The sequence below is a fragment of the Oreochromis aureus genome, linkage group 23 (assembly GCF_013358895.1).
Source record: "Oreochromis aureus strain Israel breed Guangdong linkage group 23, ZZ_aureus, whole genome shotgun sequence".
NCBI lineage: Eukaryota > Metazoa > Chordata > Actinopteri > Cichliformes > Cichlidae > Oreochromis > Oreochromis aureus.
The window spans coordinates 38215683-38236805 of NC_052963.1; the positions used below are offsets into that span (position 1 = coordinate 38215683).

Here is a 21123-nt window from a genome sequence, read left to right on the forward strand (position 1 = left end):
TATTTCACCGTTTTTCTCCCAAAGACACAGCGGAGGCAGCAGGAACATTCATCTGGGTAAAACGAGCTTTGTGCAAAAGGGCAGATCGATGTTCCCTAAGGTTTTACTGCAGTGGTGCGCAGCCATCTCGAGCTGCGCAGCTGAAATAGGTAAACTGTTAACACGGCTCCAACACGTTTGTCTGTCTGCTTTGTCAGCAAGCTACTTGCGCTGTGAGATTATGGCACTTAGCTGCTACAAGTCTAAGCTATGCCATCAGGACTCTGGTAGTTGTCTGGCCCGAAGGATGTCGAGCTGCTGAGTCGTTCAAAAGCGCTGAGATGCAGCATCGTGTTATGCCACCGCCATACTATGATGCAGCTGTATCCTTGTCAAAGGCATTTCTCTGCTTCTGTAGAGCACATGGCTGCTCCTCGTGCTTCTCTCATCTCATCTCTGTCCTCTGCAGCAATCGGACTACACATAAACACGAAATAAAAGCTTCTCAGCACACAGACACTTTCTCAACATTGGCACAAGCAGCCAAACAGACAAACAATAAAACAAGATTCCACAATATCTCCGTTTATAGACACAATCACATACAGTCTCTTTCCTCAAAACACACTCTCTCTGTCTGTGTTCACACTCCTACTTCCAAACATGCTTGTTTGCTCCTTGTCCTGTGCTGGCTGGAGTCAGACAGGACAAAGAGCCTTTTTCTGGAGCGAGACATTTCTGAGAGAGTCTGTGCAGCCCTGTCACACTCAGGAAGGAAGCCCACGACATGCTGATCCCACTGGAGGCAGCGGGCTTCTCTCCAGCTCTCTCAGTACTGTCTCTGACATTCTCTGGTTTTATCCTGGGCACTTGTAGTTTTTTTTACAACACAACACACATTCTGCTGTACATCAGAAAACCTCTGGCTTGGCCGGCGTGCTGCAGACAGGTGTTGACCAGAGGACACTGGGGTTTCAGGGTTCAGGAAGCCATCTGTGGTGTATTGGTTCCTGCCAGTTTAGGAGTTGCAAATAAGAGGTGGTTTGTGTGGATCTCTAATTATGAGGCAACTTATAATACCTGCATCTTAGCTGAGAACTGTTACTTGGGATAAAGCTGAGTTGTTGGTGGTTTTTTAATCACTATTTTTGCAGCCACAGCAGAGAGACTTCAGAGAGCTCATCTTGTTTTTATCATACCCCAGGAAAACCAATCACAAGAGCCATTCTGCAAGAGCTAACAAAGCCGACCTTTCTGATGATCACACTAGAGGCAGTGGAGAGTAAAATGGAAAGCACAGAGGCCCTTTCCTCTTCCTCCTTTTCCCTGAATTAAAATCTTAATAGCAGCATCCCCATGTTCACTTCCTTTTTCTCTCATCACAGCCAAGGTGGGCAGTGATCATAGCAACGGACGCCATGGAAACTAAGCATGACATGGTCCTAGAGGTAACCGAATCCAAAGGCCCAGGTAAAGTGGTTTTATAGACATCTTAAAGAGACGGCCTTTTAAAAAAACATGTTAGGTTCATCGCATCATGACCTTTTTTTTTTTAACTGTCTCTTTAAGAACTGCACGGTGTGGTGATGGGTTTGACTTCATAGAAGAGATTTACTTCCTTTGTGGTGTGCTGTGTCCACATTCTGACTTCTTTAATCGCCTTTTTCTTGCTTGTCTGTGATCCCTGCGAGGGTCACGATGACCCTCATGAAGAGTGAGTTTAGCATAGTGTAAACTGAACAAAGCAACACATCAATGTTAAAACATCATGAAACCACATTTGTGTTCAGGAATTGCAAGTGTACAGATTCTGTGGAGATAATCAATACCTGTCTTAATGATAATGTTAGCATAGATGTGACTATTTCACATATATGCTGTTTTAATGGTGGATACTGTTACTCTTGGATCTTTGTGATGTCAGTGAGACTGGATATCCCTAATATGGTCATCTTACGAACATGCAGTTCAAACCTTTTAATTGTGAAGGGCAGCCAGTCAGCTGACAGGTGACTTTAAGTGAGACCAGATAAAATGTCACATTTCAGACAAAGATAGAACCAAGGAGCTGCACCAAGGACCATTATAAGATGATTAGGGAGTATTTTGAACTGTTAGTTATTCAAAGCTTCTCCAGTAGAGCCCAAGAATGAGGGGAAAAAGGAGCTGAAAAGGCATAATAAGTGCATATAATAAAATATTATGGACACAAAATGAAAGAATTATCATGCCCTTTTTGCAAGGACTATTTTCTGGCAGTGATCACAATTTGAAACTGGTTGTAAATAATATGTCCAAGAGTTTAAAGTGGCTGTAAACCCCATCCTCTATAGGCAATGTGGGAGTTTTGAATGTTGCTTATTCTGAGAAATATTTTAAAAAAATGTTCCTCATCAGTTTCATACCACTTATTAGTGACTGTAAGATGAAAACCATGGCTTTAATGGTTCACTGCTCTGATGATGCTTTAAGTAAAAAAGCTACAAAACTCTACTTTATACTACCTGCCCAGCTATAGACAGTGCATGTTTTTGTTGTTGTTGTAAAAGCATAAAAACATTTGAAAAGATTAGAAACTAGTTGGGGGGTTTTTGTTGTTGTTTTTTTAATCTTCCAGCCTTCAATCAGGTAATTCATTTACAGCAGTTGGAAGCTTACAGATAAAACAAAAACAACAACAACAACAAAAAAGAAATGCACAAGAAAATATCAAATCAAATATTTAAAACATAAAAAAATAAGAAAATAACTCATTAGATTATATATGGGAGTAAATGACCCTTTTCGTCTTAAGAGTCAAGTGAAGAGATGGCTGCGGACATTAGGGAATGTGTGAGATGATGGAAATGGTGGGAACAATCAGACATGATGGGTTTTGCTTTCTTATATAACTGCAGGGTTTTCAGTGCTGTTCCAGTTATTTTGCTACAGATATTAATCACCTTATTCAGTATGTTTTCTGTTTGATCTCGAGAGACTGATAGCAAATGATAGCTTGGAAAGTGAGTTCAAATTCAATAAAAGAGAGATAAAGTGTTGTCACCGGGGCCCTGTCAACCTGGAGCTTGAGGAGTTTGTCGATATAAAAGAAACACTGTAGGCTTTCTTATTCTCATGTCAGTATTAATATTACTATTAAAGGGGACCTGTGATGCTTCTTGTTTTCTGCATCAGTTGTTAAACTTATATATATTAAATATGACTATGTTTTGAATTAATAAGACCACTGTATTTACATGTAATTCTTGTCAGCTAAAAGTTTCAAACTGCCGCAGTTTCTTTTCCCACTTTTGGCTCACTATGATGTAAATGACAGCAGATATTCCTCATATAGTCATCTCAGATCCACATCTTTGGTTTTGAGCTCATAAGCCCCTCCGCCTGCTCTTCAAAGTGTTGTTTGCAAGAAGCAACCAATCAGGAGAAAGTTAGCTTAAACGAGGGAATGAGGCCCAGTAGAGGACAAATAGGGATTATTGTGAACTGTGAATACTGCAGAGCATTACATTTACCATTAAAAGTTGTCACTTTGTATTACATATGAGAGCTAGGTGTACATAAGCCATTGCTTTGGCTTACACCCTTTCTGTCTGAAATATAGCAAGTTTTAGTTTTAGTCTGGTACTGCTTGTTTTGTTATGATCAGATAGAAATAAAAAGTTTAAGTCTAAAAGTAGTTTCTTTTATATCTATTGTCTTTGATATGGTTTCCAAATACATGTAGAATTGCAGTGTTTGTATTATTCTGAGCATCAATCACTTTATTAAAAACCAAGTCCAGTGTGTGCCATAGATTCCTATTTTAGGAAAAGGTAAGAGTGGACATCTTATACTTCTGTTTCCTAGCATTTAAAACTTTAACACGGAAAGTAGATTCATTGAATTCCGGTCCCGCCCTTTCTCGAGATGGCCTCATAGAGACACAACTCCTCCGTTAAAAAAAATCAAAATATCCTGCAAACTGAGATTTAAAACCTGTCTGATATTAAAGACACTCCAAAACCAGGATAGCAATGGAAGCAAGATAAATAAGAAAGAAAAACCCAAAGCAATTAAACTAAAGGGATGAAGACTTGCGGGGAACGCGGTGCGGGGCTAATGCTAAAGACAACACAGGGCAGACATCCACTGAACCTGCTAAAGTAAACATGGAGATAATCCTACAAGAAAATCAAGAATTCTGAAAGAAGAACAACACTCAACTCAAAGAAATAAAAGGCAAAATTCATTAGACTAACAGGAGAATCGGTGAGGTCAAAAACCACATTGAAGCAGCCAAAACCAGAGTCCAAACACTGGAGCAGGTGATGAAACATGTGCTCAAAGCTCAACCTCAGCATGACAAAAAACGTATTGACCAGGATGGGAGAGCCAGGAGAGACAACATTAGAATATATAATGTCCCAGAAAATGAAGAGGGGGACTCAACGATAAGCTTCGTGGAGAAACTCCTTAGAGAAAACTTGGAGATTCCACCAGCCACTGAGCTACACATCGAAAGGGCACAAAGACCGCTCGCCCCCAAACCTGCCTCGACTGAGAGACCCAGATCGAGAGTGATCAGATTTCACCACTATGAAACAAAAGAGGATATTCTACACAAAGCATGGATAAAGAAAGACATAATGGTGAATAATCAGAGGATTTATTTTGATCATAACTATCCGGCAGCCGTTCTAAATAAACGAAAAGAATACAATGATGTGAAGCAGGCGCTGAGGGAAAAGAAAATCCGCTTCCAAACACCGTACCCATCCAGGCTCCGCGAATTCTACGAGGAGGGGACACAGCTCTAACATTCAGCTGAGGAGGCTACAAATTACTTCCCGATCAAGGTTCTTCTCCACCCAGTGGATCCTATGGAGCAGCTGACCCAGCAAGCATGGAGCATCGCAGTAGAAGAGGAGAAAAGATGCCAAAGCCAGCCAATATATGTTTACCAGAAGAGTTCTTGGTTCATATTACAAAGTTACTTTCTTTTAGTTACTTTCTTGTAGTTATCAAGGCAACTTTTCCAGAGAGGCTACATGCAGTAGATTTATTGGCTCTTGCTAGATATCATACATGAGAGACTAAAAACCATCTCCTTCAATGTCAATTGAAGGAGATGGTTTGGTGTCAAACGCTTTGAGATTTTATCAAAAATGAAACCATGGACAAAACCAAAACCAAACAAAACCAAAATCTGAAAACACTAGAACAAATTTAGAAATAATTATACACTTAATATACACTCAGGAGATTAAGAAGAAGATGCTATTCTCTAAACAAAGATCATTACGACAATGGCTCTAAATTTACAAATTTACTGGCATGGAAACTTAAGAGACGCCAAGCAGACAATACAACACACATAAGTGTGTGATAAGATCCAGTCTATCTCTGAAACCTTTATAAACAACTCTTTTCTAAAACCGCAGATGCCTGTATATACAGAATTCTGTACTCAATGTAGATTACCGTATCTATACATCCATAATGGCAAAACAAATGGGAAAAATACTCCCTAACCTCATACACAACGATCAGATTGGCTTTATTCATAAACGTCAAACTCAGGATAATACAAGAGGCACTTTACACATAAACAACTACAGTTAAGCCCATAATTATTCATACCCCTGGCAAATTTTGACTTAAAGTTACTTTTACTCAACTAGCAAGTTATTTTTTGACTGGAAATGACACAGGCATCTCACAAAAGATAATAAGATGATGTACAAGACGCATCATTGTGGAAAAAAATATTTCTCAGCTTTTATTTACATTTGAGCAAAAAGTATCATGTCCAGAATTATTCATACCCTTTACAAACTGTCACAGTCTCTGGGAAAATCCAAAGTTCCATACCATTCCAAATAGTCAAAGCTGTTCTAAAGCATCCTAATTACCCTGATTAATTGGAAATAGCTGTTTTAATCAACTCAACAGGTGAAAAACAGCAGCTCTCTGCAGGTGGTCTGTGGACATTCATGGCTAAGACAAAGGAACTCAGTGAGGACCTGCAGCTGTGCATTGTGGCTGCTCACAAGTGAGGAATGGGCTACAAGGCCATATCCAAATGTTTTCAAGTTCCAGTGGCTACAGTGCAAAGTATTATTAAAAATACAAGATGTTCCGCACTGTGGAAAATCTCAGAGGACGTTGTCGGAAGCCAAAAGTGAAACCTGTGCTGGCCAGGAGGATAGTGAGAGAGGTGAAAAGAATCCAAGGATCACCACCAAGGCCATTCTGGTGAATCTGGGCTCTGCTGGTGGCAATGTCTCAAGGCAGACAGTCCAACGGACACTGTTGGGTTCCACGGATGCAGACCAAGGAAAACGCCACTTCTCCAGGCACTTCTAAGGCATGCCAAAGCTCATTTGGCCTTTGCAAATGCTCATCTGGACAAAGAAGAAGATTTCTGGTCTTCGGTGTTATGGTCAGATGAAACAAAAATTGAATTATTTGGTCACAATGATGTTGCCTTCATTTGGCATAAAAATGGAGAAGCCTTCAACCCAAAGAACACCATCCCCACTGTCAAACATGGTGGTGGGAACCTAATGCTTTGGGGTGTTTTTTAGCCAATGGACCAGGGAACCTAATCACAGTAAACAGCACCATGAAAAAAGAGCAATACATGAAGATTCTCAACATCAGGCAGTCTGCAGAAAAACTTGGCCTTGGGAACCAGTGGACATTTTAGCACGACAATGACCCAAAACATACAGCAAACGTGGTGAAGAAATGGTTAGCAGACAACAACATTAACGTTTTGCAGTGGCCCAGCCAGAGTCCTGACTTGAATCCAATTGAGAATCTGTGGAGGGAGCTAAAGATCAGGGTGATGGCAAGAAGACCCTCCAACCTGAAAGATTTGGAGCTCATTGCTAAAGATGAATGGGCAAAAATGCCCGTGGAGACATGCAAAAAGCTGGTCTGCAATTATAGGAAGTGTTTGATTGCTGTAATAGCCAATAAAGGCTTTTTTCTATTGATTATTGAGAAGGGTATGAATAATTCTGGACATGATACTTTTTGCTAAAATATAAATAAAACCTGAGAAATATTTTTTTTCCACAATGATGCCTCTTGTACATCGTCTTATTATCTTTGGGGAGACACCTGTGTCATTTCTGCTCAAAAAAGAACTAGCTTGTTGAACAAAAGTAACTTTAAGTCAAAATTCGGCAGGGGTATGAATAATTATGGGCTTAACTGTATATACAACAACATACAGAGCAGGCTGTGATCCTAAGTCTTGATGCCGAAAAGGCATTTGACTTGGTTAGTTGGCAGTACCCATACAGAGTACTGCCTAAATTTGGTTTTAATGAGCTAGTGATAAACAATGTAAAGGCATTATATGACAATCCAAGGCTCAAAATTAACGGTCACCTAACTCAACATCTGACACTGGAGAGAGGAGTGAGACAGAGATGATCTTACAAAATGGAATCATATCCCATGTTTGAGCATAAGCTCTAGAATAGAAATCATTATTTCTATTAACAAATTAACATGTTACCAAGATTTCTACATTTGTTTCAAACCCTTCCACTCTGGATTAAACGAAAATACTTTAGTGAATGGGATAAACGATCTCTAGATTTATATGGCAAGGGAAACGACCCAGAATACAATACAAAACACTACAACTGCTCAGAGAGAATGGTGGCAGGAACCTACCATGTTTAAAAAAAATACTGTATTTCAGCAATGCTGCACTGGTGTGATCCATCATATGTAGCAGCATGGAAGGAAACTGAATGCAAAACAATAACCGATATGCATATGCAGGCAGTTCTGGCAGATAAAAATCTACAGGGCTTCATTGTTAAAACAGGAAATCCATGGGTAAAAGCCACACTAAACGTTTGGAAAATGGTGATAAAAGAAATTAAGTTGGAGAAGGATATAACAATATTGAAATGGTGTGCATTGTTAGTTGGTTGGTTGTTGGATGGTTTTCAAACTTTCAAGCAAACGTTTTATTTGGAAAATCAAGACTTTTATAGATATCTTCAGTTAAGAAACTTCTATACTCAAAACATTAAAAAAATCAAACAACCACTTACCCATTTTTTTATTACTGCAGCACACTATGATGATGGAGGCTTCGAATATTGGAGGAACTGTGGCTATGAAGCAGCACACCATATATTTTGGGACTGTAAGAATATTAAAAATTACTGGAGAGATGTTCATAAAGTGATGCAAAACATCTTTAGCACATATTTACCTTTTGATTTCAAATCCATATTTTTAGGATACATACCCTCAGACATAGAGTGTATAGATAAATACTTACTTGCTGTGCTGCTGGCTGCATGTAAAATGGCACTGACCAAAGGGTGGCTAACAAGGGATCCACCAAGGTATGCGAGTCCTAAAATTAAGGTATGTGTCAAGTGATGTACATTTAATTTTATGTTTAACTTCAATAAATACTTAAATGAAAAAAAGGTATTATCACCTGGATATTACACAGCTGCTGTGATTTTGTTTTTCCCTTACATTTATGGATCACGGATCACAGACTGCATACTGCATAAATAGTTATTTTTAGCTTGTTTCCTGCTTCCGTCTTTTACCTTCACCAGATGTGAAACAGTCCCAGATCTAATGGCTAGAATGAAAAACCAACAAGATTTTGAATCCTGGATTACCAGGGTCAAAGCATCCTGCATTGCGAGCACATGGGAAGCAAGACGTAACCCTCATAAATAGGTTGTGCTGCTGCCGAGTCTTGTTCTCCGCAGAAAAAATGTGTCCTTCCTCGTTTCATGCATGAGTGTGTGAGCATGCCCATGGCGGTGCATTATGAGCTTTGTACCACTGGATTGGCCCTCATGCTGGAAGAGCGTGCTGCAGGGAAACAGAGCATCACCGTCGCACCCATAATATGAGTCGCTGCACTTGCACTGAGAGTGAACAGGTTGATGCCACCAATTTGATCAAAAAGAGAAACAAGAATGGCATGAAAAGAAACAAAGCAAAGATTAAAAAAAAGTCAGAGACCTCCTCATAATCACTCTGTAATATATCCCAAAAGTACTGCTTTGAGATTATCCACAGTTTAGGCAGTCTACTATTCTGTCAGTCAGTGAGCTGTTTTTACCAAATATAACCTGATTCCAAACTAGGGTGTTACAATACTGGAAATGTAAACTCAATACGGATAGAAAGGAATGTATTTGATTCTATTTTGAAAAATCACAGGGGACAAATGACAAAAAATAAGGTATTGCTTAAAAAAAAAAAGATAACATCAGTGACAGCACTTTTTAAGTTGTGCAAAAACAGTGCAAAAAAATGCTGTAACTGTAAGGTATTTTATGCGTCATCACAACTGATCATCTGCCTCCATCTCACAGTCACACTAACCCTCTGCATGAACCTCCTCTCAGGTTTTCTTATTTTTCTCCTGCCTGGCACCTTAATATTCAACATCCTTTTTCCACCATCCTTGCTTTATCCACCATCCCTCCTCTGTACATGTCCAAATCATCTCACTCGTTCCTCTTTAACTCCCTCTTGAGCTGAGCTGTCCCTCTGATATACTCATTTCTAATCTTGTCCATCCTGGTCACTCAGTGAAAATTCTAGCATCTTCAGCTTGGCCTCCATCTCCAAACTATAATCACAGCAGGTGTCTCTATCACCTTGTAACCCTTCCTTTTCACTGTTGCTGCTATCCTTCTGTCACAAATCACCTCTGACACTCAACTCCACCTACTCCACCCTGCTGGCACTCTCATCTTCACGTTTGGCCCCAGGTATTTAAGCTCATCCACCTTTTCTTCCTCTACTCTTGGCAGCTCCACTGTTACACCTCTCCCTCCCATTAACACACATGTATTCTGTCTTAAATTCCTCTTTTCTCTGGAGCAAGCTTCTACCTCTTCAGGTTTCCAGCTGCTCCCACCACACTCCTACTGCTTACTTTAACTGTAAGGTATGACAAAATGATTGGACCACTTGTCATAAAAAAACAAGGAAACACAAAGATTGCAGAAAACTGTTAAAAACCTCATGTTTTTATTAGGCATATAGCAAACTGAAATATTGTTTTAATACCCAAATTCGAGCTAGCACTGGACTTCTTTGAGAAATCAAAAATTAATTAAGGTTTTGTTGAAGAGATGAGAATTTGGTAGCCTAATAAATAAAGAATATTAATAATAATAATAATATGATTTATGACATGAGCTTTTTGGAAAACATAGCATTCAAATGCATCATTTTGATTGAGGAGCTTGTGCATACTGGTGGTTGAACCTTAATAGAAATATTGAAAATTATTGCCTAATTTCTGGCAGCTGTGGAATAAACCTTTTATTTGGTGGTCTAACAAATTTGTTACGCATTACTATATATTCTTATTGTTATTATTTTACTTTTGCTTGAGGCAGTGCTGTACTTCTAGGCCCTTACCTCCATATGTCGTTGCTCATCAGAGTTGTTAAGGTAGGCTGCCAACGTTACTTGCTGGTAGGCTTTTATCAGCTTCAATCTTTGACTTCAAGAGAAACATAACACTTTTTAGATAAACAATTTGGTTATTTTGTCAAATTCACGCTGTTTATTATTGTTACAGATCTGCAGGACTGATAACGCTTGCTACCTAGCGTTCACACTAAAGTTTAGCCATAGCCGCTACCTTAATTCACGCTAAATGTAATTGCTAGTAGTTTTAACGGCTAAGATTAATATTATAATTTATGAACTGTTTAATACTTAAAAGCATTAGTGACCTCTCGAAAGTTCTCGTAAGGTTTTTTCAGTGTTGTGAATCTAAACTACCTCAGCAGCTGTTGACAGGAGGCAAAGACAGCGCTGTCAGTCTGGATGCAGATACAGGGACTCATGATGTTTGTCGATTTTAGCTAGCAATCCTATTCCACTTCCTCAAATATAAGAAATGTTTTAGTTTACGATTTTAATAGATTTGCGTATTGCTCCGAGTTAAATTTAGATACTAATCTGTGTGTTTTGTAACCATTTTACCAAACGCACAGTTTAAACCCAAATCCATTTGACTTGTGTGGACATAATGTCTCGATTGATTGATTGAGCATAATATCTGTTGATTGATTGATTGAGCACTTTGGAAGCCATATAAAGGAAAATGTTGATTTGTGTGCCATTGATTTGCTAATTGGTCACGCTATATAATTGTTATTCAATTTGGAAGAGACATAAAGTGAGTAAAAAACGTCCATGCATTTAGGTTTATTTAGAACTCCCATAGTTTTTTAATGTCTAATTCCAACTTCTTATTAAGTCATGAAAAATAGTAAAGTTTGTGTTTGTGTCTGCATAAGAAGAAACCTTGAATGAAAAACAGCATGTTAAAAGATCAAAATAATAAAACAGCACCCGCTGTTCTTGAAAATCGCTTTGGGATCTGGAGTCTGAAAACTCACAATGGACAAAGTAACAACACTGTCACGTCCATGTTTTGGCTTCATATTAAGTCATGAAAGTAGTAAAGTTTCGAAGTCTCTGCAAGAAGAGGAATGAACAGTAGTTCTTAAAATCCTTTGTTTTCACAATGGATAACCCTGTCACGCAAAAAACAACAGTAGTTTTAAGTTTTTATAGCAAAAATGGGAATACTTTTTATGTTGGCCGATACTTGAGAACATTTTTCAAAAGGAAAATGAGGGTTTATGTTTGTAAGTAAGATAAGGTGTATATATAGATCTTTATATAGATCTTTTTTGGAATGATGAGGGACTTCAGCAGAGTCAAATATAAGATGAACAAGATGGAAACATCTGTCCCTTGACCCCGAGTTTCTAAAATATTTTTTGTGTAAACATGTCCTCTCTCTTTTATACACAAAAAACCCTTGAGTTCTTCAGGGTCAAGGAGTGGGGAAATTAGTTTACTGTATCATTTCCCATCATGCCTTTCGTTTAGTGAGCAGCATGCAAAGTGAAATCCCACACCGGTTTCTACTTATAGCACTGAAAGGGATACCCGCAGAGCCCAGTGAATGCCTGTCTGCACAATGGTGTAGAGTAGCTTTGTAGCTCTGTAACCTCACCCACTTAGTTCAGGGAGTGGACCTTCACAACTACACAAACACACAGAAGTAAGACACACAGCTGGGTAGCTGCTGTAGTTTTGAAGGAGAAATGTTCTGCAGTACTTGTTGAAACACCTCAACCAAGGCTGAAAATTCCCTCCACACTGTAGACGAACTGAATCCCTGGATCAGGAGAGAGAACCCGGATCCAGATTAGTTCGTGATGTTGGCTTAAGAACATCAGGGGATGTCTCCCAATTTCAGTTAGGTTTATATTTGTGAAGATATCACATAAAAATAAAAATAAAAGTTTTGCTCTATGTCTCGATGATAAAGAATCTGTTAAAAACTGGATCTAGCGAGAATCCAGGAAGTTTGTGGGGACTGGATTGACTCCAGAAATTGAAGCAAGCCACATCTCTCATAATTTGTTTTTAACTATTTGATCTATCCTGGTAACCAAGAAAAAAAACCAGGAAGCAATCACAGATGATTAAATTAGCTGAAGAACCCATAAGCTCATGCCATAATTTGTCATCCATCCATGTTCAAATAGCATGAATTGCTTCTCCTGCTACATTAGTGGTCAGAATTGAATCACACTTAAGCACAATTTCATTGAAGATGCATTAGGTGATCATTGTGTTTAAGGTCAGGATCATAATTGTTTGTTTTTTTTATGAGCAATAAGCTTTGAATTATGATGGATTGTGAATTGCATGAGCTACTGTTTCTATGAGGTTCTGTTAAATGTTTTCAAGCAAACTTTTATTGTTACGTTATTGTTTGGATTCTGAGAAGAGAATGCACAGACACATTTTTGCGTTTACACATGGGAAAGTTTAGTGTAAGAGTTTATAACTTACTGGCATGAACAATGATGAGGTGGTAAAGATACCTGCGCAAAGTCCAAAGTTAAATTCTTCGCTTTTGTCAAACGCTTCCTCATGAATCAGCACTGACCTTGGCAGCAATAGCAGGGTTTATGATAGCTGCCCTGTTTTATTGTGTCTAAATCGACACACTTGAAGTGATTACCTCACAGATTGATAGATTAGTGAATCTCCCAGTGGTAGCTGTGATATGTGTAGCCTTGAAGTTTTATATTTACTGTAGTGCTGCTCACATGTGGCTAGTTTGTGTTAGCTTTTGGAGTTGTGACGATCACTGAACTTTCTCTGCTTTCAGTTGTGGATTTATTTTTAGCCTGTAAATAGGGGAGCTAGTGACCTCCTCCTTTTTTTTTTAATTCTTTGGCTGTTGGTGCTCTATTTTTTATGTGTAGTGTCTATTTTTCACACTTCCTGTAAATACAAGTATGAACCATAGAGCCAAGGTTTTCTTCTCATTCCATCTGCTGTTTTGATTTGTTTTCTTTTAACTCCGTCAAACGCATTTCATTAAGTACACACGTGTAACAATGAATATGCTCATAGGCACCGTCCTGCTCGTTATCTCCCCCGAGGATGAGATATAAAGATTAATGATGTGATTGCACGTGGCTGTGGTTGTCATCCATTCTCCTTTTTCCACCAGAGAGAAGGCGACAGGGCAAGTTCCAGCCGTTCAGACGACTGTTTGGGAAGAAGAAGAAAAGACAGGCGAGAGGGGGCTTTGATGGAGCAGAGCTAAAAACCAGTTTTTCCACAGGGGAAGTGTGCAATGGCGTTACATCTGATGACGAGTCCGATCAAAATCTGAGGTCAGTACATAGATCGTTTTTTTTGTATTGTATTCATCTATATTATACACACAGAAACTGAGCTTATTGTCCATTCACTTTACTATCAAGGGTCGAATTTTTTGCTTTTTTTAATCGTACATTTTTTTTTCTCTGCTAAAAGCAACTCAGCTTCTTATTCACTTCTAGAAAAATGAAAGTGTTAAATCACGCGGTTACAATATGCTGCAAGGTGACATAATCTGTAAAGACAAAGGTGAGGCTGTGCTTTGAAACGACTTTAAAGGCAAAAGGCTTCACTGACAATACGAGCTTGTAACCCATAACGACTTGTAACAGCACTGCGGGTGTGTAACAAGGTCAATCATTTCACTGTGTAAAGTTTTTTGCTGCAGCCAGTTTGTGATAAATGCATGAATGACTGACAAGGATGACACGCTGCAGCACTGAAGACAATCTCCTTCTCCTGCAGGGAGTTGAATCCCATCGGATCTCGAGCTCTCTCACACGACAGCATCTTCATTCCAGAGGAACCGGTGAAGGAGGCTGGTCTAGATCACAGCATGTCCCAGGAAAACGTGTCGGATAAAGTTAGGAATCTGCAGGTGGGCCATGCAGAGGTGTACACTCACTTCTCTTTATGCTCCAACTAGATATGTTGTAATCATTAATTATTTTTTTTTTATCCTCACAGAGGCAGATAGCACAAGGTATAAAGTTTGGCCAAAGGCCTCCTTCTCTGAGAAGAAGTGAGGGAGATGAGGGTAGCTCAGATGAGGAAGAGGTTCCGCGTAGCCCTCTGAAAGTTTTGGCCCAGGTAGAAGCCGAGCCACTAAGAACAGAGCCAAAGGTATGAGTTGACTGACTGGTAGGTTTTTTGTTTGTTTGTTTGTTTGTTTGTTTGAAGTTTGATTAATTTAATTTAACACAACAAAATTTGTTCTGTTTAAATCTTGGGTAGTACTAAACATGTGAAGAAGTTGGTTAGAACCTTTTGTGATTCTAGTATATCGCTCCATATCAGGGGATTGTATTAATATTAAATAAATACATAAATAAATGAATTCAAAAATATGGGGTGTGGGTGATATTTTTGAGAAAACACACACACACACACAAAATTGAGGATAAAATTCAGAAAACTGTGAGAATATAAAACAAATTTATGAGGGAAAAAACATTTCCCTGATTCTGTCAAGGTACCACATCGCTTCAGTTTGCAACAACCTTATCACACCACGGACACCTCTGCTTTATGTGAACTGTGTCTACAGAGATCTCTTTTAGTCGTAGTTTAATTGCTCTTTTACTGTGGAAAAAGCAGGTCCAGGGAGGTCAGCCATTTGGACCACACAGCCCTCCTGTGAAGTCTCCAAGGTCCAAACGAGTTCTTCCACTCACCGGCACGATTGAGTCCATCAACCTTGATGCCGTCCCTCAGTCTGTTCCTCGCTTAGACAACGCCGCCGCCAAACATAAACTCTCCGTCAAGCCGAAAAACCAGAGGGTTTCCCGCAAGCACAGACGATTCACACAGGTGAGTTTCTTTTAATGTGGGTTTGCATGTTGGTTTATTCTGTGACACCCTTTGTTATTTTTTTTTAAACTGACACTACTTGGACTTTTGCATTGCAGGACCTCCAAGAGGTATCCATTCCTGGTTTGGTCCAAGATGACCTCGAAGCAGCTGGCGTCTCCACAGACGACCAGCGTAGAGCGTCTGTTGAGTCCCTTGAAAGCTTCAAGAAACAAAGACTCCATGCGGAGGAAAGACAGGAGGCGAGGAGGATGAGAGAGCTTGAGGAGCTGAGGTTCAGACAGGAGGAAGAAGAGAGGAAGAGGAGAGCAGAGGAGCTGAGGCTGCGTGAACTGGAGGAGGAGAGATGTCGTATGCAACAGCAGGAAGAGGAAGCAAGGAGGCTGCGCGAGGAAGCAGAGAAAAAGAGACTGGAGGAGGAGGAAAGGAGGATCAGAGAAGAAGAGGAGGCAAGGAGGCTGCTAGAGGAGGCAGAGAAAAAGAGCCTGGAGGAGGAGGAAAGGAGGATCAGAGAAGAAGAGGAGGCAAGGAGGCTGCTAGAGGAGGCAGAAAGAAAGAGAATGGAAGAGGAAAAGAGGATCAGAGAAGAGGAGGAGAGGAAGATCAGAGAGGAGGAGGAAAGGCGGATCAGAGAAGAAGAGGAAAGGAGGGTCAGAGAAGAAGAGGAAAGGAGGATCAGGGAGGAGGAGGAAAGGAGGCAAGAGGAAGAGCGCATGAGAAGGCTGGAGGAGGAAAGGAGGATGCGAGAAGAGGAGGAGCGTCGACAGCAGGAAGAAGAGGAAGAAAGGAGACGACTAGAAGAACAATGGAGGAAAGAGGAAGAGGACAGGAAGAGGCAAGAGGAGGAGGAAAGGAGGAAGCATGAGGAAGAGGCAAGGAGGCAGCAGGAGCTTGAGGCTGAGAGGAGGAGGAAGCTGGTAGAAGAAGAGGAACAAAAGAAAGAGGAGGAAGCAGAGAAACTGAGGTTGTGGGAAATGGAAGAAAAGAAAAAAAAGGTAGCAGAGGAGAAGAGGAAAATGGAGGAAGAGGAGCAAAGAAGGATGTCATTGGAGGAGGCTGATGGGAAGTTTGACCCACAAGAGATGAAGAGGAGAGCTGAAGAGCTACGCTGGAGGGAGATGGAGGAGAGACAGAGGCCATTTTCTTTTAAAGTGTCCTCTGGTGAGAAACAGATTCTCTTCCAGAAGGTCAATCTGACGCCTGTTACACCAGCCTCCAGCCACCAGAGCGCTGCTGTCGCTTGTCAAAGAGATGGAGCAAAGGCTTCCTCCTCTGAAGGACCAGACTCCCCCAACCTGCCAGCATCTCCATATGTCCCCCATACAGCCATCCTAGTGACAGGCGCCCAGCTATGTGGGACAGCTGTCAATTTAGACCAGATCAAAGACACCGCCTGCAAGTCCCTGCTGGGTTTGGGAGAGGATAGAAAGGCCCAAGGAACACCGCCAACAAAGAGCAAGACTTCCCCAGAACGCAAGTCTGGAAAAACCAAATCACTCAATGAGTCTGCGCTCACTACCGATCAGTCCAGTGCGGCCGTCCTGGCAGAATGGGCGAGCATCAGATCAAAGATATTCAAGGGGGTAGAGGAGGGGAAGTACAGCGAGTACCCAGAGCCGAGCAGGAGCCAGTCTCAGTCCAGCGCTGAAGAACAGCCTGTGTTTGCCCACACTAACCTCAGGAAGACCATGTCTGCTAGCGCCAAGTTCTCCATCACCCCTGCAAGGAAGAAGTTTGGAGATTCAAATAGGAACTCTGAGGTGTTTGGTGCAGAAGATAAAGAAGCAGGAGATGAAGTTGCTCCACCTGGAAGCCCCACTGTAGCCTCTCCCTCTCCATCAAGTAAACCTCAGAACAGGACAAGTAAAAGTGTCCGCATCATAGAAAGAGGGTCAGATGAGTGTATGTTTGCCAAAGACCTTCCTTCTTTCCTGGTTCCCAGTTCTGAAATTCAGTCTGAAGAGGCAGAGTTGAAGAGCAGAGTTCAGAGTGAAACAGAGGCATCTGAAAGCAGAGTGGAGGGAGAGGAGCAGGGCCAGGACAGTGAGGAGAAGCCTTCTCCTTTCGGCATAAAGCTGAGGCGGACCAACTACTCTCTGCGTTTTCACAGCGAACAGTCCACAGAGAAAAAGAAGAAACGCTACAGTGCTGGGGACAGCTTTGATGGCGTCCCTTCGCCTCTTACCCCCATTGAGCCAGACTCTGATGCCTCTTCTGTCTTTTCTGACAAATCAAGCCCCACGTCACCTCAGAAAGAGGGTGCGGTCAGCAAGTATTTACATGCATCTGCCTCTCCTGCTTTCCCCCGGGGTAAACTGACTAAGTCTCCCAGCCCGACTCCACACAGTGAGGGTGAGAAAGTGTTTTCCAAGCCACCGCTCTACCGCAGACCAGTGACATCACCTAAGCCTACAGGTGCAGCCCCAACACCTCCTCCATCACCGCTACCTAAGGTAGTTCATGAGCCTCCCAGTGATGATTCAGTGGAGAGTACAATGGGTGTGGATCCATCCATCCAGGAGCAAGCCGGAAGGAGTGAGGAACCTTCAGCGGTGGCAATGCTGCACAGGAGCACCCAAAGTCATGTCCAAGGGGAAGAAGAGCCGAAGGAGAAGAGATCATTCTTCCCCTCCATTAACATACCCTGGAGAGAGAAGGCAGACAGAAAGACAGAACTTATCAGGAAAGGTCAGCATCTTTGTTAGTTAGCTGAAATTATCACATGAAATAACAAGCTTTAGATGAGCTTGTAAGCTTATCTTGATACTTTTAGATGAAATCGTGTAAGCTGCTTCGGCCCTAAGCATCTCCAGACTATAGCTTCCTATTTAGGTAAAGAGACGTAAGCAATGATCTTCTCATCTACATAATGCAAATGCATTTGATTTGCAAATATCTTGGCAACATTTACTGCTTAAAAGGATGTTCCCTATTTAAATCAAAGTACCATTTATCCATTTAACATTTGATTGTTTTAGCACAAGTTGGTGATATTGGCAGTAGAGATGTCTGCCTTCTCGTGAATATACTGGGACTAAATGATAAATCCGCAAACAATTATGTGAATAGTTTTTATGTAAATAGCTATTTTCTTTCTACTAACCTACACGCATTGTCGGACAGAAAGAAAAATAGGTCCTGTGGAAAAATTTGGAATATGATTTTGAGATGAATATGTTTTGTTAAATTAAAAATAGTGTTTTACTACTACTACTAAAAATAATAATAATACATTTTATTTAAAAAATAGCGCCTTTCAGAGCACCCAAGGACACTGTACAACAAATACACAATTTGTTGTACAGTTTGTACAATTTGTTGTAGTATCAAAGGTTTCCAACAACATCTATCATGTGTTCATCTGCAGAAAAACCATCCCTACAGAGCAGGCACTCACTGGACAGTGCGAGGGTCCAGGAGAAGGAGGCCGGACCTTTGTGGATCACACTGGCTCTGCAGAAGCAGAAAGGCTTTAGGGAGCAGCAGCAGAACCGGGAGGAGCGTCGTAGCCAAAGAGAGGCCAAGCTTGCAGAAAAACAAGCTAGAGAGCGAGACAGTGTATGCCCCACAGATCAACATTTACTCACTTTCTCGTGATCTCCGTAACATACTGTCCATCTTATGGATCCCAAATCTCTTTTGCAGGTTACGCTGGTGAGCCCCACAGACAGCAAAGGAAGTGGAAACATCAGTCCTTCTTCTAAACCTCAGACGCCAGAGGAGCCCAAGAGACCAGAGAGCCTCCTGGGAAAATTTGAACGCCGGGAGCACCTAAAGAAGGCTAACACTCTACCGAGCTCTGTCACTGGTAAAATTGTCATATATCATAGTAAAGTCAATATGCTAAGTGGCTTTTAGCATCACAAACAACAGGATGAGCTGCTTTTCTATGATTTCTGGTTCTTCTAATTACAGTTGCTGTTATTAGTCAGGCTAATTTATTTATTTCCTGAAGCTCTTCTTCAAAATAATATTTTTTTTTTAAATGAGTCTAATAATGGGATATAGCAAAGCAAACAGATTAGTAACCCATTTTTACCCCGTGTTTGTTGTTGCAGTTGAGATTGCAGACTCTACACCATCTCCACCTGCTGTCAAAGAGGTGTCAAAGCGCTTCCCCTCCAGTGACTCTCCGCAGGTTTCCACAGAGCCTGCCTGGCTCGCTCTGGCCAAACGAAAGGCCAAAGCCTGGAGCGACTGTCCTCAGATCATCAAATAACACCTCAAACCACCAGCTACACACGGGACTCCGGCCTGCATCGAGACTGCACACTGCCCACAGACTCTGAAACACTTGGATTGTCACCATTAACTGTCCCTCCCCTCTGAGAACTCCACCTCTCACAATGAAAACTCTTCCCGACTGTGAAACCAGTAAAGCTCTCCATCTCCTCCTAACCCCCCCCAAATACACTGGCTGGTACTATTATCATGTTAAAGTGCGCTTCACATTCACTTAATCCGATACAGCCGCACAGATATAAACAATTGATGCGAGCATGCACATACTGTATAAAAACGTAAATTATGTCTCTTAAACTCCTGCAGCCAATCGCAACCATGGTTGGCCACTGCAATAGCCAACCTTTTTCTTTTTTTTTTCTTTTTTTTAAATTGTGTAGCCAACTGTGTCACCATGGTTGTAAATAAATCATTTGCTCAACACAATATAACACTTCTGTATTATAGAGGTGAAGCTCTGATCTATGACAGTGTTTAATCAACAGAGGGTAACTGTCTGAATCATGTTTTAAGGGCTACCAGTTTAAACTCAGCACGAACCTGCTTCTGGAAGTGTTACAGGCATCCCCTCTGTCCTTCTTGGCGTTATTTATGTAAAGCAGCAGCTCTCTCTCTTTCCTGTATCTTTTCTCTGAGCCTTGTTTTTCATCTACAAGAGATGCCTTTTTTTATTAACACATACTGGAAAATCTTAGCTTAACAATTCTCACTGTGCCCGTGACGACTGTGATAGCTGTCCAAGGAGCTATTGTACAATTTTGCCATGATTTAAAAAGAAAAAAAAAAAAAAAAAAAAAATGAAACATGGTGGGTGCACCTAAACACAGCACTGAAGACCACAAGTGTTACTGGGCATTTATGGTGAACCTGCACCTCATCCTCACAGCTGTGTGACGATGTAATTTGGATTTTTTATTTTTAGGCTTTGCTTATTGGAGACAGATGCGACACCTCCTAGCTGTAGACCTACGACTCTTATAGCTGTCCTCCTGTAACACGCTCGTCTTAGTAGGCTTGCGCCATCACTTCCTCTTAAATGTGATATGATCCTACATAATGTAAACATTTCCTCTATGAAGAAAAAAAAACTTGATTCTTATTTCCTGCCACTCACTTAATGATCTGTATCTATGTAAGTATGTACTGTATGTAAGTGGAAGGCATTGCCAGAGGTTCGGTCAAAAAGAGGGCCCTAAAAGAGGTAGACTCACTGTCATTTTGTTTCTAACTTTGGTCGTGCACAATAGTGTAGTGTACGCAGTGTTGTATGTAACAAAAAATGTTTGGTATTATTTGCACTTTTTTGTCCCACTTACAGATACGGAAAAAAAATTCTTAAAGAGATACAAAATGTTATGAATAATGTAAATTAAATACTGAAGTCTGAACCACAGAACTGCCGTCTCATACTGTTCATAATCATGAAGGGGAAAGTACTATGCTCATGACCAACTCCATATTTCTATTCTTGGAGTGGCTTTACATGATTCACAATTCAAATTAATCCCTGTTTATCTTATTGCTAAGTCTTGGTTTAGCTCTTGAGTTCATATTTGTACGAAACAAGCAGTTTTAGCTCGCTTCCTCCTCTGTTTAAGATTATTCTAATTGGCTGCCCTTCCTAACAAACTGGGACATGATCTAAAAATGGTTTCGATATAGTTT

The 21123-nt window shown here is 40.8% G+C and overlaps 1 protein-coding gene and 1 long non-coding RNA gene across 3 annotated transcripts; one reads left to right on the plus strand and one right to left on the minus strand.

The window, feature by feature from the left end:
* The first annotated feature begins 1377 nt into the window (after positions 1 to 1377).
* cracd (capping protein inhibiting regulator of actin dynamics) lies at positions 1378 to 20846 on the plus strand. The gene is made up of 9 exons (XM_039606319.1): positions 1378 to 1449; positions 13535 to 13700; positions 14152 to 14284; positions 14374 to 14529; positions 15001 to 15216; positions 15315 to 17904; positions 18584 to 18774; positions 18862 to 19024; positions 19275 to 20846. The coding sequence occupies exons 1-9, from the start codon at positions 1398 to 1400 to the stop codon at positions 19433 to 19435; spliced, it is 3828 nt and encodes a 1275-aa protein (XP_039462253.1). The 5' UTR covers positions 1378 to 1397; the 3' UTR covers positions 19436 to 20846.
* Positions 8056 to 10522, minus strand: LOC120436038. 2 transcript variants are annotated; one of them, XR_005610068.1, is made up of 3 exons: positions 10399 to 10522; positions 8273 to 8350; positions 8056 to 8132 (listed from the first exon to the last, which is right to left on the minus strand). It is a non-coding gene; the product is annotated as an uncharacterized LOC120436038 (long non-coding RNA). The 2 variants fall into 2 exon arrangements; XR_005610069.1 differs by lacking the exon at positions 10399 to 10522 and adding an exon at positions 8438 to 8650.
* Positions 20847 to 21123: the final 277 nt, after the last annotated feature.

Excerpts from the sequence above, each read along its gene's own strand:
- cracd (XM_039606319.1), top strand. The coding sequence starts at position 1,398 with ATGGAAACTAAGCATGACATGGTCCTAGAGGTAACCGAATCCAAAGGC. Across the intron at positions 17,905-18,583 it reads GACAGAACTTATCAGGAAAG|AAAAACCATCCCTACAGAGC; the intron begins GTCAGCATCTTT and ends GTTCATCTGCAG. Across the intron at positions 18,775-18,861 it reads AAGCTAGAGAGCGAGACAGT|GTTACGCTGGTGAGCCCCAC; the intron begins GTATGCCCCACA and ends TCTCTTTTGCAG.